The sequence below is a fragment of the Castanea sativa genome, chromosome 2 (assembly GCF_040712315.1).
Source record: "Castanea sativa cultivar Marrone di Chiusa Pesio chromosome 2, ASM4071231v1".
In the NCBI taxonomy this organism is placed as follows: Eukaryota; Viridiplantae; Streptophyta; class Magnoliopsida; order Fagales; family Fagaceae; genus Castanea; species Castanea sativa.
In genome coordinates this window covers 14,292,905-14,317,213 of record NC_134014.1, presented here as the reverse complement: position 1 = coordinate 14,317,213, position 24,309 = coordinate 14,292,905, and the positions used below count along the sequence as shown (strand labels likewise).

General features: G+C 37.6%; 2 protein-coding genes across 2 annotated transcripts; one reads left to right on the top strand and one right to left on the bottom strand.

Moving 5' to 3' along the window:
* The first annotated feature begins 238 nt into the window (after positions 1–238).
* LOC142624930 (3-ketoacyl-CoA thiolase 2, peroxisomal-like) lies at positions 239–911 on the top strand. The gene is made up of 3 exons (XM_075798653.1): positions 239–327; positions 391–491; positions 796–911. The coding sequence occupies exons 1-3, from the start codon at positions 239–241 to the stop codon at positions 909–911; spliced, it is 306 nt and encodes a 101-aa protein (XP_075654768.1).
* Positions 912–15,581: 14,670 nt separating this feature from the next.
* LOC142624929 (uncharacterized) lies at positions 15,582–16,709 on the bottom strand. Its single transcript, XM_075798652.1, has 2 exons — positions 16,605–16,709; positions 15,582–16,397 (listed from the first exon to the last, which is right to left on the bottom strand). Exons 1-2 carry the CDS (start codon positions 16,707–16,709, stop codon positions 15,582–15,584), a joined length of 921 nt encoding a protein of 306 aa, XP_075654767.1.
* Between the last annotated feature and the right edge of the window lie 7,600 nt (positions 16,710–24,309).

Sequence of the window (24,309 nt, the reverse complement as noted above, 5' to 3'; positions counted from 1 at the left end):
TTTACTAGGCTAAATGAACTCATCTAGTAAGTGAGGATCTGTTTCCCCTCCACTACTAAACTTTACGTTTTTGTTTTTACTTATCCAAAAGAAAATAACAAACAAACTATTAAACTGTTTTATGGCTAGTCCAATAAATTAATGCAAAAAAAATTGAAATTACTTCTAATATACTAAGAAAATTATCCTTTGTTGGTCCTGCAAGACTTTTGCTGCTGTTGGTATTGATCCCGCAATCATGGGTGTCGGCCCAGCCATTGCAATTTCAACTGCTGTCAAGGCTGCCAGTTTAGAGCTTGATGATATTGACCTTTTTGAGATTAATGTGTATAAAACTATTGTAGAAGTACTTATTTTGTATTCAGGAACAGTGAATATATAATTAATCAGGAAATTTGCAACTATGCAAGCATTTGCATCCCAATTTGGAGCTTGTCCTAACAAGCTGGAACTTGATCCAGAAAAAGTCAATGTGAATGGAGGTGCTACAGGTATATACGAGGAAATTCAAAATAAGTTAAATTACACTATCTATAATTTTGAAACGCTGATATTATGAGATATATATAACATGCACCTAAATTCGCAAGATAAATAGAAGATGCAAGCATGACGTTATATGGTAATTCTTCAGCTTGTTGTTTGAGTTATTTAGTATTACATCAAGTGTCTCATGAAGATGCTATTGGTGACAGGCTTAAATTGTTATCTTATACTTTAGTTGGAGCTTCAACATAGTATGGAGATTGTCTTTTATCAACAAAGAAATTTGTTTGACTGTTGTGTTTGTTACAGGCGCTCGCTGTGTTGCTACTCTATTGCATGAGATGAAGCATTGTGGAAAAGACTACTGCTTTGGAGTGATATCAATGTGCTTAGGTACTCTATCTCCCTTCTCTGTGTGTAAATGATGTCACTACAAAAAAAACTGTCTATAGTAGCGTTTTTTTAGTGGCGTTTGACAAAAACGTCACTATAGGTATCCTATAGTGGCGTTTTCTAAAAGCGCAGCTATAGGCACATCTATAGCCGCGTTCGGGGGGGTCCTATAGTGACATTTTGAAACGTTGGGCCTATAGCAGCGTTTCCAATGGCCTATAGTGGCATTTGTACCAAAAAAATTAAATTAAAAAAGGACCTATAGCACTATAGGCGCTTATAAGAGTAGGACCTATAGTGGCGTTTATGAAACACTGTATCGGTCTTTTTAAAAAAAATAAAAATTTAAAGGACCTATAGTAGCTTTATGAAATGCTATTATAGCTCTTTTTAAATAAAAAAATACCCCAAAAAAAATTAAAATGGACCTATAGCAGCTTTTTATAAACGCCACTATAGGTTCTGGTCTTAAAAGGACCTATAGTGGCATTTGTAAAACCCTACTATAGCCCAGCGTATAAAAAAATTTGAGGGCCCTATAGCAGCCTTTAGCAAATGCCACTAAACAATGCTATAGCCCAACCCTATAAAAAAATATGAGGGCCCTATATCTGCGTTTAGCAAATGCCACTTTAGACACTTTTTATTTAGGTTTTTTATTCTTTTTTGGTTGAGTTTTTTTTTTATTATTTTAATACATACTATAGGGAAAAAAGATCTATAGCAGTGTTTAATAAACGCCACTATATGTCCTTGTCTTACATAGGCCTATAGTGGCGTTTGTAAAACACTGTTATAGCCCAGACTTATAAAAAAAATTGAGGGTCTTATAGCAGCCTTTAACAAACGCCACTATAGGCACTTTTAATTTCGATTTTTTTTGTTGGGTTTTTTTTTAAAATTTTAATAAGGACTTATAAAAAAAAAATTTTAAAAATACCTATAGCAGCATTTAATAAACACCACAATAGGCACTTTTTTTTTTTCAATTTTTTTTTTCTTGGGGTTGGGTTTTGTTTTTATATTAACTATTTGCTAACTCATGCAGTGCACGGGAAATGTTTTAAATATAATGTATGATTTAATTTTAGACGATTTATTTTCAATTATACATTATAAAAGGAAGAAAAAAAATTGACTACAATTATTAATATTATTTACAATTCATAAAAAAAAACTTACGAAACATAAATTTTTTAAGAAAAAAAGTCATTATAAATTAACAAAATTTGTTAACGCACTTGGAATTGAATTTGTTCCCCAAAATATTAGGGGTGGCAAAATCAACCTATATCCATTTGTCCACCCAAACCCACCCACTTAAATGAGATCCAAACCTACCCAATTATTAATTGGGTTAAATGGATATTAACCCAATTAAACCTAATTAACATTAATGTTTATTGAGCTTTAACTAGGTACCCAATCAGACCTAATTATGATTCAACTATCATAATTACAAATCACCCGACTCTAAAATACCCCAAAACCACTAAAAATTACCAAAATACCTCATAAACCTAAAAATTAACCAAAAAACCCCCAAAACGTAAACAATTGAATTACCAAAATACCCCCTAAACTTAAAAAATGACCGAAATACCATTTAAACTAAAAAAATGAATGAAATACCCTTGAAACCTAAAATGAACAAAATAATCCCGAAACCTAAAAATTGACCAAAATACCCCCTAAACCTAAAATTAGGCAATAAATGGGTAAATGGGTTTTATGTACTCAACCCAATTATGCCCACCCTAAACCCACTCAAACCCACCTATTTGACACCCCTACAAAATATGCAACTCTTTATCCAACTTAAAAATAAAATCTACAAAATATGAATTTAATACATTAAAAAATGTTTTATATCCCTGAACTTATAGCATGGAAATCTAGCTCATATTGAAGTATACGACGCAGCCACCTTGGAGATTCAGGACAAAGCAACATACCAATTGGACTCTAATTCATGTTGAAGGGATTGGCTTGGGGTGGAGGCAGCGAGCGTATAGAGAGTTGAGAGGAAAGCAACAATCTTTATTCTTAGAACTCTAATTCATGGTGAAGGGATTGGCATGTAAGAAAGAGGAGTCTCGTGAAGAAAGTTAATTCAATTATGAATTGTGCAAACTGGTTCAAGAAAGTACATCTTTATAGTAATTCAAGTATGCTCGTGCGATGCACAACTTAATCAAGAATCATGTGTAAACTAAAGAAAATAAGAAATATTTTTTAATTTAATTAAAATTAGATAATAAAATAGATGATTAAAATAAAGTAAAGAGAAGTAGTCTTTTATTTTAAGTTACATAATGAATGCATGTGTGTAAGATTAAGTTTTTTTTTTAAAATCAAATATAAGTCCAAAATTAACTATGTAACTAATATAAAAAGAGATGGCTAAAAAAAATATAATGGGAGTCTGAAAAATAATGTATTAAACTTTAAAGCTCAAGTAATCACCACCGCATATTTAAATGAAAAAAAAATCTTGAATTCAATAATTAAAAACGAAAAAAGAATTAAAACTTATTTAAGTGGTAACCTAAATTTAATAGTTAAGAATTAAGAAAAACCTAAAGTATTAAACATTAAAAAATAAAAATTACTAAACATTTAAAAATAAAAGTAGAGAGACTTATATGATAATTGATTTTTTTTTTCTTTGAAAGCGAGAGAGGAGGTAAATTTCTACAATTTTAGAACTCCATATTTATAATAAAAGGATTAGAAGAAGAATTTAGATTGCACTATTAATATTAGAAATTATAAATAAATTAATAATAAATGGATTAGACAATTAATTTGGATTATAATCAAATTAAAATATTTATCAACTTAGAAATTATAGGAGAAGAAGATAAGGAAAAAAAAATTTTGTCCATTTATTTTTTAAAAAAATCTAACTTAATATTACATAAATATAAAATGTAAAATAAAACATAAATAAATAATATGGGTGATGATGTGGAAAATTGTGGTGCAGGTTAACAAATGGACAAAAGGATATAAATCTATAAAAAAAAATTTTAAAAATGACCTATAGCGGCGTTTAATAAACACCACTATAGCCCAACCCAAAAAAGAATAAAAATTGAAGGTCCTTTTTATTTCGGTTTTTTTTTTTTGGCTGGGTTTTGTTTTTATATTAAACTACCTATTTGTGAGGTAGATTAAAATAATTTTATAAAAAATTTAAGAAATTACGCCATTGCATGATTTACTCTTGTATGACTTCAATTTGTGTTACAATTTGATGAAGAAGCTATTACTTAAACTTATAATGACTTACAAAAAATTTGTTAGACAGTTTCAGATACAGCAAAAAAATAACTTAAAAATTTAGATATTAAAACTTCTAAAAGACTAAAATATATTAAAGAATAGAGAAAGATAAGAGAAATATGAATTACATTTAAAAGAATAATTTCAATTATTGTAAGTTTTTTTTTTTATCTTGTAAAAAAACGGCTAGAGAGAGTTTGGTGATTCATGTACAAAAATTACTTTTTAAAAAATACATGAAAAACCACAAAATAAATTTCTTTTTTTTTTTAACAGAATAGAGGAAAAAAATAACATAAGAAAAGCTTGTACCTCTACTTGGCTTTAAAAAATAAATATATTGGGGTTTGCTTTGCTTTTATAGTATTCATGATTAATCTTGCAAATTTGGAAATAAATTATCAATGTTTGAGCTTGAGTTAAAGTTTGACTTGTTAGAGAAATAAAGTTTCACTCCTTATTAAGTTTGGATTAAACAAAAATAATTTTATTTTAAAAAAATGATAATGATGAGTTTGATTTTAGTTGGATATGTTACAGAGATAACGTTTCACTCCTTGTTAAGTTTGGACTAAACAAAAATAATTTTATTTAAATAAAATGATAATTTTATTTAAATATTTTTTAAAAATGATAATGATGAGTTTGAGTTTTAGTTGGACTTGTTAGAGAGATAGAGTTTCAATTCTTGTTAAGTTTGGACTAAACAAAAATAATTTTGCTTAAATAAAGTGATAATTTTATTTAATTAAAATGATAATTTTATTTAAATACTAATATTAATGATAATGATGAGTTTGAGTTTGAGTTTAATTTGGACTTATTAAAAAGATAAAGTTTCACTCCTTGTTAAATTTGGACTAAAGAAAAATAATTTTATTTAAATATTGTATTGACGTGAAAAATTGTTAGAGACTCCGGTTATATATATATGGAAAAGTATCTATTAAAAAAAAAGCTCTATAGCAGCGTTTAATAAACACCACTATAGGGTCTTGTCTTACAGGGATCTATAGTGGCGTTTGTAAAACTATGGTTTCCATCAAAATTCCTCTACTTTCACAACAAATTTTAAGTCCTCCACTTTCACAATAAACCTTAAGTGGCAAGTTATTTTTGGATACAAAATAGAAATTCTATTCTAGCCTAATTTAAGTGTATATGTGTAAAATGTGTGAAGCTCCCTTCTAGAGACTTGAACCCCGGCTCTTAACCCTCACATCTCACAAATACTTATACATGTGGAGTAACCATCACGCTAAAAGTGCATGGCTGTAAGTGATGGTGGTAAGTGGCAGGTTGTTACTAGTTGTTATAAGTAGGCAAAAAAATAATTTAAGTTATAAATTCAAATTAAAACAAATAATAACTTACCACATATGATTGTTGTGAAAGTGTTGTGAATATAAAACTTCTCTAAATAATCATTTTATGTGACCAATATACATTTTCATTTTCAAAGTGTGTGAAACTCATATGGTTAGAGAGAGAGAGAGAGAGAGAGAGATATATATATATATATATATATATATATATATATATATATATATATATATATATATATATCTTTTGTTATGTAGTGCTGCTGACTAATTTGCAACGACGAATGATGGTATATATTGCACATACACAATTTGGTCCAAATCCTAATAAATTACAGGCATTCAATCCATATCTTCTACTACAAAGCTGTAGAGGTTGCCTCTATTACTAGATGTTATGCATGATAGTATTAACTGGCAGACGAGATGGGCAACGAGGTTGAATGTAAGCGCTGACCACTATGATAACTTATGCATTGCACGGCTTTCCTTATTTTCTTGTAATTTGAACATGAAAGCAATACATGTTAGACATGTGAAGTCATTCCTCTTCAAGCTCTGTAATTTGTTGGATCAGTAAATTGTTGATTTGTTATGTATTGAAATTGTGATTGAAATTTAGAGGAGGTTTGGTTTAATATATGTAGAGTGAGAGCTAGTTTAGGGTTTGAGTAGGGTTTTTTACAATAACATCTCAGCTATTTCTCGTTTTGTTATCTATTTGTTCTAGGGAAATTTACAAAGACTCGTCACTTGAGGTTTGTCTATTGTTTTAGGGTAATTTACAAAGGCTTTTCATTTGAGGTCGTATCACTGGGTAATATGACAACTTAAGTTTCATAACTTTGATGGAAACCATAGTTACTGTGGGTAGATGACTTTATTATATTTATTGTGGTCTCTTAGCATTTCAATGTTGCAAAAGTTCCTAGATGGGTTTTTTGAACCTCAGTGATTGCTAGTTTTTGTGAAATTGCTCATGTTGTTGTTGAGCTTTTTACTTACAAATTTAGAATGATAGTTTTTCATGTTCTGGTATTCATCATGAGATGCTTCTTCTAGCCAAGCCACAGGTTTGTGTTCTATTCAACCTTGTTTCCATGTGGCGGTGTTCTATTACCATTAAAATAAAGTAATGGGCAGTAGTTGGAGTTCTTTGTATATCGGCAGGGGATTCACCTGATGAATTGTGTGGTTAGTTCACTGTACCAAGAGCATTCTACCACTGTCATGACATATTCTCAATCCCCTTAACATGAGAGCCATCCTTTCTTTTGAGCAATGACTTCCATGTTCGAGGTGGAGGCAACTGCTTGACATTTTGAAGCTTGCAATTCTTTCCTTTCGTTGTTTGAAGAGGACACTCTTGTTGTTGGTTAGATTTCAACAATTTACTTTTGTGATAAAGCAAAAGGAACAATACACAGATCTAAGAATAAGCAATAACATAAATAGATGTGATAGACAAAAGTAATAAACAAATACTGAATATATATATATAAAGAGAAATCTGCAAATAATTAAAACTCACAGACCAAATGCGTGAAGGATAAACAATTTAGATCAAGCTTGTATTTGACAGAATCTCCTTAAAGCAGATTTCATCCCTCATACAATCACTGTGGTGCTTTGAGACTCACAGACTTCTATCTCCCAGGATAAAATGATCTACAGCACAAAAACGAAGCACACAAGATCGTGCTCTGCGAACTACTCAATGTCTCTTGCTCTCTCTTTGACACAAAATGATAATGTACAAAACAAATTCTCACTGGGAGAGTTTTCTAAAAGTAATTTTTATGAATGAGGGACTATGTAATTACTGAACAGGCACTCTGTTTCAGTAATAACTGTTGTGCACAGACTAACAGACTCAAAATTTAAAATAATAAAATATTATTATTTGGACAAGTAGGCCCAGTCCACATATGCCAAAAGCTCAACCCAATGTCCAACTCATGAGCATATAAACTCATATATTATCTCTTTCCTTTTCTATGTGGGACTCAGGATTTTTACTACTTATAATAACATCTTAAAGTGAGCATAGAAAACATCAATTTCTTATTCACTCCATGCTATTTTTCCAACACTTGCTTGCTTTTCTTTGCCTTTAGCAATGACGCAGGCATTAGGCATACCACTCTTGTACAAGCAGTTCCTTATATTTCTTAGTAGTATTAGCATCACTCAACTTTTTTCTCATCAATTTGACTAGGTAGTGGGTAATGACGTTTGAGTTTCAGAAACTTCTCTATATCTTGACATCCAAAAAAAATCTGTGAAAGGACAATTATATATGTTTGCATCTTTTTTCATGATTTTGCATGCAGCACACGCCATAATGTCCGTTTCAGAAGCACAGGAAGACAAATACGAAGTCATAAGTGTCAATTTCATTTTCCTAATCAAAATTGAGAATTTATATATTTTGTATGGAAACTGTAAGGACCAAAAACTCATAAAACCAGCTTAAAAACGTTTCTGCTGCTTTATTCACTTAAAAGTCCTCATACAATACATTTGGTAGAGAGGGTTCAACAACAAAAAGCCCCTTTCTATAATGTTCCGACTCTTATTTATACTATTTGCTCTTTTCATCATGGCCCTACACCTCACAATCTACTATGTTTTCCTTCGACACGTCATCGGTAATGGAGCGAGCTCTGGCTTTGCGTTCAACACTGTATTCGAGTCATATCCACATTAATGCAACGGATTGATCTGGTATTTTCCAATTAATGCGGCCAGAATGGTTGTTGCCGGGCATTTAATGCATCCCTCTAACTTAGCCTACCACCTTCGGATATTTGTAACCCTTATGTCAGCAACGCCCATGCCACCTCATCTTCGGGTATTTTCAGGTAACTTCCCTTACTCCTTTGCTCCATTTTACCTACTGCATTTCGGTCTTCCTCTCTTCGGGTCTTCGGGTTCTTGGGTCCTCGGAACCTCACAATAGCCCCTTTAACACTTGAGTTATTAATGATTAGTTAATAACTCAGTTTTAACACCTTACACACGCTTCTGACCTTCCCTTTGTTTTCACACGTATAGCCGTCTCTTCGCTGCCCCATGACCCGCGCCTGGCGCCTCGTATCCCACGATGGAGCATTTATGGAACCTGGCGTTTCTTTTTCCCACGCACGTTCTACGGCTGGATGGGTAATGTACGGTCCAGATCCCGCTTTCAATTATGAGCGGGAAAGTTACCGCTCTTATTTCTTTTACCTCTCCCCTATAAAAGCACACCCTTTGGCTGGATGTGGCTCATTTTGGCATTTGGAATGATTGAAAGAAGAGTGAGCTCCCGAGGACCATCTTTAAGCGATCTTCAGAGGTGTGTTCCTTTTCCTTTCGTTTCTCTCAATTTGCTTGCTTCTCTGCTCTTACTGCGGGGATTAATGGGTAGGTACGCTAAGTTAGTAAACACGGATGAGGCAAAGGCTGCCTTTAGAAACCGGTATAGGATCCCTGATGACGTAACCATCACGTATTGTGAGGAAGAAGATATTCCACTCGCACCTCGCCCCCCTGAGTCCGTTTTAATTCCTATGATTGCGTTCATCGAGGGGGGCATGGAAATTCCTATGGGTAGGGTAACCAGAGATTTTTTAATAAACTACAGGCTTACCCCCTCACAATGTTCCCCAAACATCCTTAGAATCTTAGGATGCGTAGACGCGCTTAACCGAAAAATGGGGACCAATTTGACATGGCAAGATGTAAACTGGGTGTACAACTGCCAAAAAGGGGATAGGACTAAATATTACATGAAATGTAGATTTCCTTCCGTTAGGTTGATCTCCTGCTTACCCGATTCGAGTAAAGGGATGGACGAAGACTATCTTATCGTCTTGGGCAACTGGCATGATGGCTTACACTGCCCAACCCGAGAAGGGACGCCAGGTAGTACTCCCGAAGACTGACCTGGCACTTAGGAATGTCCAAAATTTTCATATGTTCTGCTTTGCTTAACTTATTCATTCTAACCATTTTGTTTCTTATTGTAGACGATTTCCATACTGCTCCGAATTTATCTGCTGTAAATCGAGCTGATCTAAACCGGATTCTTCGGTCAGAGATATTTGTACACCGGGACGGACAACTCCGAGCAGCCCACATTATCCTCGGGTACACACCATCTACTAAACGCTTCCAAAGCCCGAAGAACGTAATCAGAGCAAGAGACCTACGTTTAGCTCGGATTGACGTTGCGGCCCCTGGGTTTTTATTGCTCGCACCTCCTCCGGCAAGAACTCAAGACGCACAGCTTCCAGCCCCTCTTGCGGCCTAGTTAGTTTATCCCCCCTTGGACCAGGCCACTAACCTTGTAGCCGAGGAAAGAGTTGATACGCCCGAGCCAAATCCTCTCGAGGTGACCGAGAAGGACTTCGAGGTGTTCTACCGTCCAGACGCTCCTTCCAGCTCCAATCCGTCAACCAGCGAAATGGGTTTTCAAGAGAAGGAGCCCGACTTGTTGGCCTTACTGCAGGCGCATGCGGGCGACTCTTCACCGGCGGTTCCGGTTCCTCCTCGTCCGGTCACTCCAGCTAGTACCCGCGCACTTTCCTCGGAGGTGACGGATAAGAAACGGAAAAGGGGCCAGAGTAGCAAGCACGTGATAGAAATTGAAGAAGGGGAGAATCTCGACCCTTCCGTTAAAGATACCAGGGCTGCGAAAGCCCTTTCCAAGAAGGTTGCTCCTACTGGTTCCTCTAAGGACCCCAGTAGTGAGCCTACAAAGAAGGCGTCAGCCTGGCGACCCAACTTTACTCTCAGTTCGGGCAGCCCTGTTATGGATGACGCGAACCTGAGGGACCCGAAGAAGGGAAGCTCGAGCCTGGTGGCCGAGTGTCTAGAGAAGGCTCTATGCCTTCCAGAGGATATGGCAGAATTAAGATCCTTCCGTAAGAGGGAGGTTTTCTTGTCTTTGAAGCAGGACTTAGCCAAGGTATTTTTTTCAAACCTTTGCACATTTTATACATGAATTTAACTCTTTATCATGACTAACTCTTTTTTACTTGAACACATCATAGGCGGTCCAGGCTTCATTCATGGCTGAGGAATGGGTAGATCACTTTGGGATCTTGCCGGCCGATCGAATGCGAGGCGGCGGTGAGGGCACAAAAAGAGGCGCGGCGAACTTGAAAGAGACCCTCACCCACCTGTCCGAGGTAGAGAAGGCTCACAAGAATGCTGAGTCGGCCCTGAAGAGTTACGAGTCTCAAGCAAACCTTGCTCTTGAGGCTCAAAAACAAGCTCAAAGTAGACTTGCTCTTACTGTCGTTGAGCTTAAGCAAGCGCAAGATAAACTGGCCGCCAAGGAGCAGGAACAGGCCGTAGCGGAACAAGCAGCATACGATGCAGGAATGAAAAAGGCTTCGGATAGCTTGGCCGCCCAACTCAAAGGTGTTGCTAGAGCGTTTTGCCTGGAGGTATGGGGTCATGCCTTGGACGCTGCTGGGGTAGCTGCCGATGCTGAACTTCGAGCTCCAGATAGTGTTTACTATCCTTCAGCATTACGGCTTGCTCCTGATCCCCCCATGCCACCAAGTGAAACAGCTTCAGGGCACTCGTGCTCACTGTACCCGATCCTTCGATGCGGCCAGCCTCCAAAGGCCATTCTCCCCCAGCTCAGTCCGTGGAAGGGGTAGTTGAGGGTGATGTGGCTGAAGAGCCAAAAAAAAAAAAAAAAAGATAAAGAACCAGAGAAAAGGAAGGACAAATAGCCTGTTACCTAGTCATTCTATCATGGTTGTTTCCTTCTTCTTTTTGCTGTTTTCTTACTTCTTTTTTTTGGATGTAAGGGGCTATATAATTGCCCCAATTTTGTAACGGATATTTGTTAAGAGATTAATGTTTAGTCCTTTTCTATTGTTTCATACACAAGTCTTATTTCACTGTGCTTCCATGCAACTGTTACTTTACACGCATTCAGAAGTTTACTAAAAAAGATCATAATACTACTTTAATTTGTTCGTTATACTTGTGATTTTTAAGAAACGCGAAAAACTTAACCTAAGTTCCATAACTTCATCACTCAATCTTTTGACGTTTGAGAGAGAGGGCATAAAATCCAATATGATAACGAGCAACGAGACTTAACGATTTATATATGCTACTGCTTGAGATGTTTAAGATTCTTTAGCCGTGATCTTGTTGGATTTACAATTCCTGTGTAATGGTTTGCAAGTGATTAATGTTTCTTAGACTTGTGGCCCGAGGAGCCGAACAAGCACTAAGGTCATTTTAACACTTAGGTTTTTTGCAAGTGACTAATTTCTCTTAGACTTGTGGCCCGAGGAGCCGAACAAGCACTAAGGTCAGTTTAACACTTATGCTTTTGGAAGTGATTAATTTCTCTTAGACTTGTGGCCCGAGGAGCCGAACAAGCACTAAGGTCAGTTTAACACTTACACTTTTGGAAGTGATTAATTTCTCTTAGACTTGTGGCCCGTGGCCCGAGGATCCGAACAAGCACTAAGGTCAGTTTAACACTTATGCTTTTGGAAGTGATTAATTTCTCTTAGACTTGTGGCCCGAGGAGCCGAACAAGCACTAAGGTCAGTTTAACACTTATGCTTTTGGAAGTGATTAATTTCTCTTAGACTTGTGGCCCGAGGAGCCGAACAAGCACTAAGGTCAGTTTAACACTTATGCTTTTGCAAGTGATTAATTTCTCTTAGACTTGTGGCCCAAGGAGCCGAACAAGCACTAAGGTCAGTTTAACACTTATGCTTTTGGAAGTGCAGAATTGAAACAAACAGAAGCCTCACACAAAGGGAGATTCTTTTCTTAATAATAATATCGTCGTAAGTTATTTACATTCCAAGGGCGAGGAATCACCTTTCCATCCAGATCCTCTAAACGATAAGCCCCTACACCTGCCACTGAAGTAATTCTATACGGCCCCTCCCAGTTAGGACCCAACTTTCCCCAGGCGAGATTCTTTGCTACCCCCATTACCTTTCTTAGTACCAAATCTCCTGGTACCAAGGGCCTGGTCCTAAATCCCTTGTCATATGTTTGCTTGAGCTTCTGCTGATAGTTGCCCATCTTTACATTGGCTATTTCTCTACTTTCCTCAATAGTATTCAAACAATCATACACCAGATCGTGATTGCTCGCTTCGTCATACTGGTCGGACTTCAGGGTGGGAAAACCTGACTCTAATGGTATTATAGCTTCCATTCCATACGTCATTGAAAAGGGAGTCTCGCCTGTTGATCTTCGGGGTGTAGTGCGATAAGCCCATAATACATGAGGTAATTCTTCTACCCAGCCTCCTTTAGCGTCATCCAATCGTTTCTTCAAACCTGCCAAGATAACTTTATTTGTTGCTTCGGCCTGACCATTTCCTTGGGGATAGTACGGTGTGGAATATCCATTTCTTATTCCCATTTGCGCGGTGGGAAAACCTTGCTATCAAATTGAAGACCATTATCAGATATCAAGGTGTGTGGGATCCCGAAGCGAGTTATGATATTTTTCCAGATGAATCTTTTTGCATCCACATCCCTAATGTTGGCTAACGGCTCGGCCTCCACCCACTTCGTGAAGTAATCCGTGCCGACGATGAGCCATCTCCTATTACCCGTTGCCCGAGGAAACGGCCCGACGATATCTAAACCCCACTTAGCAAAGGGCCATGGGCTGGACAACGGATTTAAGTTACCTCGGTTGATGTACATTGGGCGCAAACCTTTGACATTGATCACACTTCTTGGCATACTCTTGAGAGGTTCTCTGCATGCTTGGCCACCAATACCCTTGGGTCATGGCTCTATGAGCTAATGATCTTCCTCCAGTGTGGCTCCCACACACACCCTCGTGCAATTCTTCCAGCAAAGGTTCCACGGCTTCAGGATGTACGCAAAGGAGGTACGGCCCTGCATAGGAACGCCTATAGAGTTTTTGCTCCTCCGATAGCCAGTAACGGGGTGCGCTTCTTCGTATCGTCTCGGCCATTTTTCCATCTTCAGGTAGTATTCCGTGCTGCAAGAAAGCTACAATTGGGTCCATCCAGGCTTGGGCCTACATGAATGGCTGAACCGTCTTCTTCGGGATGCTGGTCAAGCTTGGGGACAACAAATCCTCCACCATAACCATACGCGGTAACTTCGATCCCAGCGAAGTGGCTAACATTGCTAATGAATCAGCATGAGAATTATGTCCCACTTGGGACTTGCTGTACCTTGAAACGCTCAAACAAACCCGACACCCCTTGGACTCGTTTCGGATAGCTTTTCATCAGCTCATCTTTTGCCTCAAACTCTCCATTAACTTGCCAGGACCACCAATCGGGAATCACGAACACCCTCACTACTTTCCTCCCAAATGTCTAACCATGCGGGAGCCCACTAGAGAGCCTCGTACTCGGCCTCAATATTAGTTCTTTGGGAATCCCAACCTCAATGACTTTTCAATGACTAGTTTCTCGGGGGATATTAACACAACTCCAACCCCGGCTCCCTTTCGATTTGATGCCCCATCCGTGTAGACTTCCCATGGAGTGATATTTTCCATTCCAATGGACATTATTGTCATCACGGCATCTTCGGGGTGAGCCTGACCGTCCGTAAACTCGGCCACGAAGTCGGCAAGGATTTGCCCTTTGATAGCTGTCCGGGGCATATACTTGATATCATAAGCTCCCAGCTTGGTTCCCCACTTTGCTACACGACCCGTATAATCCGACTTCCGCGTGATAGCTTGTAGAGGCAACTGAGTGAGTATTACCACGGTGTGGGCTTGGAAGTAATGAGGCAATTTCCTTGTTGCGTGCACCACGGCTAGAAGCGCTTTTTCCAGCAGTAGGTATCGCTGTTCAACTTCTTGCAAGGACTTGCTGACATAGTATATTGGTTTTTGGACCCCGTCATCATTCCGTATTAAGACAAGACTTATGGAGTGATTTGTGACGGCCAGATAAGTATATAGCACTTCTTCCTTCTCGGGCGTCGATAATATCGGCGGTCTAGATAGGTATTGCTTTAAATCCTCAAAAGCCAAATTGCATTCGTTAGACCACTGGAAATCTTTCCACCTGTGCAAAAGGCGATAAAATGGGCAGCACCTGTCTGCGGACCGTGAAATAAACCTGTTCAAGGCTGCAATCATGCCAGCTAACTTCTGCACTTCTTTCGGGTTCCGAGGGGGATGCAATTCTAAGACAGCCTTAATTTGGTCAGGATTAACTTCAATGCCCCGATGAGTAATCATGTACCCTAAAAATTTTCCCGAGCCCACTCCGAAAGAACACTTTGATGCATTCAAGCGTAACTTATACTTTCTTAACACCGAGAAGGTCTCCTGCAAATCTGTCACATGGTCTTCTGTCTTCTTACTTTTGATTACCATGTCATCAATATAAGCTTCCATGTTACGTCCCAACTGCGCATCAAACATTCTGGTCACCATTCGTTGATAAGTGGACCCTGCATTCTTTAGACCAAAGGGCATTACTCGGTAATGGTAGTTACCATTAGGGGCACGAAAAGCCGTCTTCTCCTGATCATTCAGTGACAACGGGATTTGATGATACCCTTGGAACGCATCCAAGAAGCTCATTCGGGGGTGCCCCACAGTTGCATCCACCAATTGGTCAATTCTAGGAATAGGGAAAGGATCCTTGGGACATGCCCTATTCAGATCTGTAAAGTCAATACAGACTCTCCATTTCCCATTCTTCTTTTTTACTACGACAGTATTGGCCAGCCACTCAGGATAGAAGATCTCCTTGATCGCACGGCTTGCTTTAGCTTTCCAACCTCCTCTTTAAGCTGCCTCGGCGTGCTCTTGAGATGCTCGCCGAGGAAGGCCTTTCTTGTCTAGGCGTCGCATGAGGGTTAATATTCAAATGGTGGCGGTAACCTCTCGGATTAATTCCTGGTACATCATAAGTCGTCCATGCAAAAACATCAATATTATCTCGCAAGAATTGAATCAACTCTTCTCTTTCTGTGTCGGCAGCTTGGATCCAGGCTTGAAAATACTTCTCTTTATCTTCCCCGATAATTACCTTGATTAGCTTCTCGGCGAGATCCTTCATCCTCCACTAGGCCGACTTCAGAACGCCTCCTTTAATTGCTATGATGTCTCAGGAACTTCCCCTTCCAACGAACCTCGGCCTGTGCGAATAGTGGCAGACATTAGACATTGCCTAGCCACCGTTTGACTGCCATGTAACACTCCCACGCTTCCCCCTGTAGGGTACTTCACCATCACATGTAAAGTTGATGAAACTGCCTCCATTGCATGCAACCACGGTCTAGCCAAAATGGCCGTGTATGGAGAATATGCCATAACAACTATGAAGTTTACCTGTACTTCGGAACCCTCCACCTGCACGGGCAGCCTAATCATTCCTCGTGGGATCACCTGGTTTCCATCAAAACCGACCAAGGGATGGTCGTATTTTTCCAAGTTCTCCTCTTTCAACTTTAATCCATTGAATAGGTCTGGATACATAATCTCGGCACCACTTCCATCATCCACCAAGACTCGTTTCACATCATACCCCTCGATACGAACTGTGACGACCAAGGCATCATCGTGGGGTTGAAACGTTCCCTCTTTATCCTTATCAGAAAAACCCAAAGTAAGCGTCACCGAGGATCTGAGTCTTTTATTTGTTTGATGATTCTCTTCCATGTCCTCATTCCCACACTTGTTTTGAACGGTCATGACCCGAGAAGGTTTCCCAAAGTCTCCTCTCGGCTGGGTCAAGATGACGTTAATAGTGCCTAAAGATGGTTGAGGGGCCTGACCCCAAAATTTCCGAGTATCTAGTTGTTCCTGATTCCCATTCGGCTTTGCCAATAAGTGATTGATCTTCCTGGCCCTAATCAATTGATTTAAATGGTCACGCAACGTCCGGCACTTCTCCGTGGTATGTCCTTTATCCTGGTGGTAATGGCAGTGGAGGTTTTAGTTCCTCATGGATGCATCTCCACTCATTTTGTTTAGTGGCCTAAAATATGGCTCATGCCGAATTTTCTCCAGTATGTGATGCACAGGTTCCTTAAATAATGAGTTAACTAGAGGAGACTCGGCGGTCCTCGGATGGCTTGTAAAATCTCGTTTGGGCCGAATACCTTGAAACCCCCCTACCCGAAGATCCTTCCTCTCTAGATACCCTTTCATCTTGCCTTTGCTTTGCATCTGATCCTCTTCTACCCGTTTATATTTATCTATCCGGTCCATAAGCTGACGCATGTCTATCGCGGCCTTCATTGTCAAAGACTTCCTTAACCCATGCTCCGTGGGAAGACCCACCTTGAAAGTTCTCACGGCTACACTCTCCACATCCCCATCAATTTCATTATACGTTTCCCAGTATCGGTCAGAATAGGTTTTGAGTGTTTCACCTTCCCTCATAGACATAGACAGTAGAGCATCCAAAGGTTTTGGAATCCTTGTACAAGTTATGAACCTTGCTCCAAATGCCCTAGTCAATTCCTCAAAAGACCTCAGGGAACCTTACGCAAAGCATCAAACCACCTCATAGCCACGGGCCCCAAACTGGAGGGAAAAACTCTACACATCAATGCCTCATTATTCGAATAAACGGCCATCTTCTGACTAAAATGACTAACGTGCTCTACAGGGTCAGTCCTCCCGTTATACACAGTAAAGATGGGTTGGGAAAACCTACGAGGTAGCTTTGCCCCGTTTATCCTTGCCACAAAAGGAGATTTGGCAATTTGTCTCAGGGCTTTACCCATTGCATCACTCCCGTCCTCGCGATATATTCCATCAGTATCGGGCACCCTCGTCACTTTTTGCTGCTTTGCCCTAACGCCCGAAGACACACTAGCACGGGTCATACTTCGAGTTGGCTCAAACATTGGGGGATGAATTCCTCCTGGGTTTGCTTCCGAACTATCACTGGAAGAGCTAGCATTACCCTTACGTCTCCGTTTCTTACTATCCACGCGCTTGCGTAAGTACGCTATCTCAGATTGCATCTGTCGCAATACATCGTCGCGAGACATATGCCCCTCAGTTAACGATCGTTGCTCAGCCCCCTGACCATCATCATATGCCTTTACCACCCCCGAAGTATGTCCTTTCCCCTTGTCACGCTGGAGACTTACAGCTACGTCCCTGCTTCGTGAACTCACTGACTCTTCCCCTTCCAGATACACCTCCGCCATACACTTCTAAATGGAATATGCTACGCTGTTGTTGTTCCCACAGACGGCGCCAATTGTAAGGACCAAAAACTCATAAAACCAGCTTAAAAACGTTTCTGCTGCTTTATTCACTTAAAAGTCCTCATACAATACATTTGGTAGAGAGGGTTCAACAACAAAAAGCCCCTTTCTATAATGTTCCGACTCTTATTTATACTATTTGCTCTTTTCATCATGGCCCTACACCTCACAATCTACTATGTTTTTCCTTCTGACACCTATCTGTCGGTAATGGAGCAGAGCTCTAGCTTTGCGTTCAACACTGTTCAGGTCATATCCACATTAATGCAACGGATTGATCTGGTATTTTCCAATTAATGCGGCCAGAATGGTTGTTGCCGGGCATTTAATGCATCCCTCTAACTTAGCCTACCACCTTCGGATATTTGTAACCCTTATGTCAGCAACGCCCATGCCACCTCATCTTCGGGTATTTTCAGGTAACTTCCCTTACTCCTTTGCTCCATCTTACCTACTGCATTTCGGTCTTCCTCTCTTCGGGTCTTCGGGTTCTTGGGTCCTCGGAACCTCACAGAAACCTTTGCTTGATAATATTTCACTAAGTACTCTTGTATGTATAAGAGGCAACCTAAGAAAATATCACAAACAACTAAGAAGATACGGGTCTATAGCCGCGTTTTTATAATTGCGGCTAAAGGTCAGACCTATAGCCGCATTTTTTAACCGTGGCTATAGACTGCAAGCCTATAGTTGCGTTTCTGAAAACGCGGCTATAGGCTGCAGACCTATAGCTGCGTTTTCAAAAACGCAGCTATAGGTTTTTTTAAAAACAAAAAAAAAATCTAGGTTTTTTTTCCTCAAAGAATTCAAAATTCAAACCTAGAAAATTCAAAATTAAACACAAACCAAAAAATTCAAAATCAAACACAAACCCAGAAAATTCAAAATCAAACACAAACCCAAAAAATTCAAAATCAAACACAACATACTCACAATACAAACACACCCAAAAAATTCAAAATCAAACACAACTTACTGACAATACAAATACAACATGCTCCAAAATATAACAATATAAACCCATGAATCTCCTCTCATTCAACAAAACCAACCCAAATTTAACACTAAATCCATTCAAGGAATATAAAAGCACAAGCTCAAAAACACAAAAGAACAAGCTCAAGAACACAAACCCATTTAAACATAAGCACAATATCAGTAACACAATAGCACAAATTCAAGCATAGATCAAAAAAATTCAAAACCAAATAATTCCACCAATGTAAAACCCATACATATAAACACATAAATATTATTCCCAATGCTCATAAATCACCTGGGTTTTACTATTAAAGCTTAGATAAAAAATAATCTCTAGCAAAAGTATAATACCCATAAAAAGATAAGAAATTTTTTACCTCAAATAGTAGAGATGAGTGAGCCTTAGCTTTTCTTATGAGGTTTTCCGATGACCCTTGCCGGAAAAATGAAGTATATGGTGGTGTGGAGTGTACCGGTCGGACATTGAGGGAGAGGAGTGTGTGCGTTGTGTTGAAAGAAAAAAAGAAAGAACGAAAAAAAAGAAAAGAAGAAGTAGCAGCAAAGAAACAAAGAAAAAAAAATAGTTGTGCTGGAGTGAAGAAGGAAGAAAAAAAAGAGTCAGGGGCATGATTTGCAGAGAAGAAAGAAAGAAACTCAGGAAAGCACAAAAAGAATGACCAAAGAAAGAAAAGATAAGAGTAGGGGTAGGTGGGAAAGTGGGGATGTCATTCGGTGGGTTTTTTTTTTTTTTTGGTGTTACCTATAGCCGCATTTTAAAAAAGCGGCTATAGCCCCTCCTCTATAAATTATAAAAAAACTGTTCGGCTGTAGGCCATCTTTTTAAAATATATATATTATTTGGCTAGACCTATAGCCGCGTTTTTTAAAAACGCGGCCATAGGTCATCCTTTAAAAAATATTTTATTCAGCCGGACCTATAGCTGCGTTGTTAAAACGCAGCTATGGGCCCTATGAAAAAACGCAGCTAAAGACACTTACAAACGCGGCTATAGGTTAGGTCTAGAGCCATGTTTCTTATAAAACGCGGCTATAGCCCGCGTTTTTTAAGGAAGCCTCATCATGTTCACAAACTATGTCTAAAAACCTGTGGAAATATAAACAATATTCATGATTAGAGTTCCAAATTTTATAGTACTAGACTCAATTAAATAAAACAAACATCTACCAAACCCTCTTATTTGAAAACACATATTGGTAATTTCTACTAGTGATGTGACTGAGCCACAAGAATGAGTTGTTATTTGAGTACTCCGAGAGTATCCTAGCTCTCTCTCCCTCTCATATAAAAGTGGGTCTCACCTACCATGAGCCAATTTCTATGTTTCATGGAACAAACACCCTCTTTGGGTAGTTTTCTCAGTATTTGCCTCTGGTACCACTATTTGATTTTTAATAATTTAGAGTTTTTGATACCATGCATGTACAACCTTTTGAGTTCTATGGAGTGAGGAGGAGAAGTAAGAGGCCAAATTCTGAAGAGGACAAATACCCCAAGCATATATACATATATATATATATATATATATATATATATATATATATATATATATGCACACATTTGTTTATGTGTTTTCTCATATATCTTTATTATATCCCAAACTTTATTTGAAAAAGAAAAATAATTTTTTTCTATTTTATTAAGTTCTTTTCCAATATTTATAAGCTATGCAAGAAAAAAAAATGTTAAAAAACAAATAAGAAATGAATTTATTTATTTATTTTTAATCTATGATAGAAATTCTACTTCAGGGACGGACCAAGGAGGAGGCCCAAAGGAGCCTAGTCCCCTCTAGGGCTTATGAAAAAAAATTAAGTAAATTTAGGCTCCTCTACGAAGTAGCTTGACGCCTTCCCTTTCAAATTGATCAATCCAACCCAATCTTGTCTGGCTCAAACCCATATAAATCCTTAACCCAAAATATAAAAATAAAAAATAAAAAAATTATTAAAAGAATTTTTAAAAAATAACAAAATAAAAACCAATGATGTTTTGTGTCTTTATTTTTATTGGTAGATAAAAGCATCTTAATGTATTCAAAAATAATGATTTTTCGTATTGTTCAAGGTTGATAGCTCATTAATACTATATGGATGCTTATTTGAAGTTTTTTCTTTTCCTTATACCCTGATCTCCCCTAGCTTAAAATCATAGGTCCATCCTTATTCTACTCTAACTTAATTTAAATGTGTATGTGTGAAACTTCCTCTTAAAGATTTGAAATTTTTAACCGTGGAAGAAAATATTATAAAATAACTTTTACCTTTTAGAATTTCTAGGAGCTCAATTTTAAATTTAGTAATTATTATTTTTCATAAAATAAGTGTATAAGTAACAAAATTTGAAAATAATTAGTGTGTGTGTGTGTATATATATAAACTTCATAATTTGATATTATTTCAAGTTAAGTTATAAAATTTTAAAAGCATAAACGATTGCTATATATGGTTTAAAATTGTTATAATTTAATTATTTTATGAGTTTAACAAAATTGAAGTAAATTATACTATACTTAAGTTTTATCTAGTTACTCAAAAACATCCCTTGGGAATTATAGATAAAATTTTGATTAGGGAAGAATTACAACACAACATATTAATACATATAAAATTTTGATTTAATTATGACCTTACACCTATGCATAAATTTTCACTTCATTTAAGTCCGGCTCTTTGATGTCCACTCAAAATTGATGGTGTTTTGGAAATAAAATCTTTCTTGATTTATCCAAAAAATTATTTTATAAGAAAAATAGTAAGGAGATGTAAGAGCATTCATATCAAGTTCATGTAAATATTTTTGTCTATTTTAGGATAAGAACTTAATTTTTCTATATTACATACTCACTTAAAAAATAAATTTAAAAAAAAAAACTCAACATAAGACTATCTAATTTACACTACATTTAATTAAACTATTATTTCTTTATAAATTTTTTTATTATTTTCCAAAATCATATCTCCCTCTCTTCTCTACCAAAAACCACATCTCTCAATCTCTCTCTCTCTTCAAAATCACTCTCTTCTTCCTTTCCAAACTCTCTCTCCTCCACAACCAAACTCTTCTTCCTTCCAAACCTAAGGCTCTCTCGTCCTCCTCCACAACCAATCTCTTCTTCTTTTCTAAACCCAAGACTTTCTCTCTCTCCTCCTCCATAACCTATTCACCCATTGCACAGATCCTCCACAACCAATCGACAATTCTAGGTTCTCCCATGGACTAGTGAGCCTGCATAATCACTATTCTCAATCATGGTGGTCCAATCAACGTCCTACCCCGCCATCACAAATCAACCCAAAACACATTAGCAACTAAGTCCGCAAAACCCTAAGAACCCCATCGACCAATAGGATTGATCAATGACCTTAGGCGACGATTCCAAGTCCCCCCCCCCCCAACATACTGACAAGCCCATACCGTCACTGTACTCACTTGTGGTGGTCAACAAGTTTATTAGTGGAAGAAGGAAGAAAAGAGAGAGAGAGAGAGAGAGAGAGAGAGAGAGAGAGAGAGAGAGAGAGAGAGAGAGTGTGTGTAAGATGGATAAAGAGCGAAGGGAAGAGAGAGAGCAAATCTAACATGGGACAGTGGAAGAAAAAAATAATAAAATTCAAAGTTACAGTAGCCATGTAAATATATATTGATACTGTAGCAATTTTGTAAATTTGCACACTTTTAAAATTAGTAATGTGGGTATTTCTTGGCTAAAATGAGTAAATTTTACATTTTTTTTCTATTATACATCTACTGATATTGAGTGCTCCAAGTACTATAAATTGAATTATGAAAAGTAATATTACTCGAGCTATCAAATATATATTTAGAATGGCTTAATTTTAGGAAATGGTCCTGCTCTTTAATTTCTCTTATCACACTATCAATCCCTTTAAGGATACTCAAGTGATGAGTTCAATGGGCTTGCCGTAAACCTAGAGCTATCAAGCTTCATCCAGACAAAGATTGTAAATGAGTTGGGTCCGACTAGCCTTACTCATTTTTACTTGGCTCATGGGCCTAACAGGCTAGGCATAGTAGCTTGTTGACCAGTTAATCGACTAGATCGGTTGGGTCAAAAAGGAAAACCCTAGCCCATGACCCTGTTCGTGGCGATGCCCATTTTGGCTTTAGTGGCTAGACCTAATAGCAATGACCAAGAGCTTGGGTTAGCGTCTTATTTTATTAGTCCTTTTTTATAAGAAATTAATCAAATTTTTTAAGGGAATAATCAAATTTTATTTTTAAGGAAAGAATCAAATAATTTAAAACTTATTTAAATTCTTTTAGAGTCAAAACTATTTAATTTTTTATTAAGAATTTAAATAGTTTTCTTTTTTCTTTTAATTAAAAAATGACCAGCGATTAATTCAAAAATAATTATTATTTAATAAACTAAATTGAAAACAGTCTGAGTATCTTAGTGGTTAGAAGAGTGTTCTTAAAAAATTCTTCTATTATTTTTCAAGTTCAATCTCCCATGCTCTCAACTCCCCACCCGAATAATTTTGTTGTGAATTTTGAGTTAACAGGGCTAGGCCAATGTACCTGCCCACCATGTGCCCATGGGCATCCAACCTACAACCTAATCCACTGGGCTATCGGACTACCCATGAGCCTTAATTTGCATTCAGTTTATCTTATTTATCATCTTTTGAAATTGTATTCAACTTATTCTTTCTCCTCATCAAACCCATAGATGAAGTGGGGTTCTGTTGGAATTCCAGAATGGTGTCACCTTTCTTTAAACAATAGGTCCATTTTTGAATGATTGAGAGACACACTGGGATCATAATATGTTGGTTTTGCATGCTTTGATTATGCGGCAAGGTACGTAAATTTAATTTGTGCATAGTTCAGGCTTTAGCTCCTTTTATGTTTTTGGCATCAAAAACTAATTTTCTTGATACAAATTTTTTTTTATTTGTGTTTAGTGGTCCTATGTAGAGATTGACATGATGTCTGGGGTGATTGATGGCTATGATGCCATTTTCCTTAGTCCCCAGAAGCACTGTCTTTCAAGATTTTTTATTAGACTGCAGGAAGTCAGAAATTTTAAATTTTTGTTCAATCTTACCTCATTTTTGCGGCTACTAATCAATCCAAAAAATATAATCAAACCCAAATCTAAAATCTTTAGTAATATATAGAAGATTACACGCTGATGACAAAAACAGAGAAATTAAGAAACTACCAAATCGTACGTAGAGATGAATTACCTGCAACAAGGCAACAACCCCTCTTGGAAGTTCAGAAACCTTCGTAAAATTTTGTAGCTTTTTTTTATCCTACCTAGATTGATAGAAAAACAGGAATATAAGGGGATGAAATTAAAGAACGCAAAAGAAACACCTGAGAAAGGAAGAAGAGAGAAGCGGAGAACGCAAGGTAGAAGAAGAGGAGAACGCACCATTTACCAGTAACTGGTATCCATTAAAACTAAATAAATGATCAGGCTTGAATCAACATAAAAAAGCATTGTTCCCACATTATTTACTTGGCAATATCCATCGGCCAAGGTTGCTACTATAAAATAGCAAACTACCCTACTTGTCTTCTCTAATATTAAGACAGTGGTAGAACTTAGCAATACTAATAAAACTAA

What these genes read in the sequence shown, in the direction of transcription:
- LOC142624929 (XM_075798652.1), bottom strand. Translation starts at nt 16,709, where the DNA reads ATGCGTCAGCTTATGGACCGGATAGATAAATATAAACGGGTAGAAGAG. An exon ending in TAGAGAGGAAGGATCTTCGG is followed by an intron (nt 16,398 to 16,604) that starts GTAGGGGGGTTT and finishes CATTACCACCAG; the next exon opens with GATAAAGGACATACCACGGA.
- LOC142624930 (XM_075798653.1), top strand. Translation starts at nt 239, where the DNA reads ATGGGTGTCGGCCCAGCCATTGCAATTTCAACTGCTGTCAAGGCTGCC. An exon ending in GACCTTTTTGAGATTAATGT is followed by an intron (nt 328 to 390) that starts GTATAAAACTAT and finishes ATAATTAATCAG; the next exon opens with GAAATTTGCAACTATGCAAG. An exon ending in TGTGAATGGAGGTGCTACAG is followed by an intron (nt 492 to 795) that starts GTATATACGAGG and finishes TGTTTGTTACAG; the next exon opens with GCGCTCGCTGTGTTGCTACT.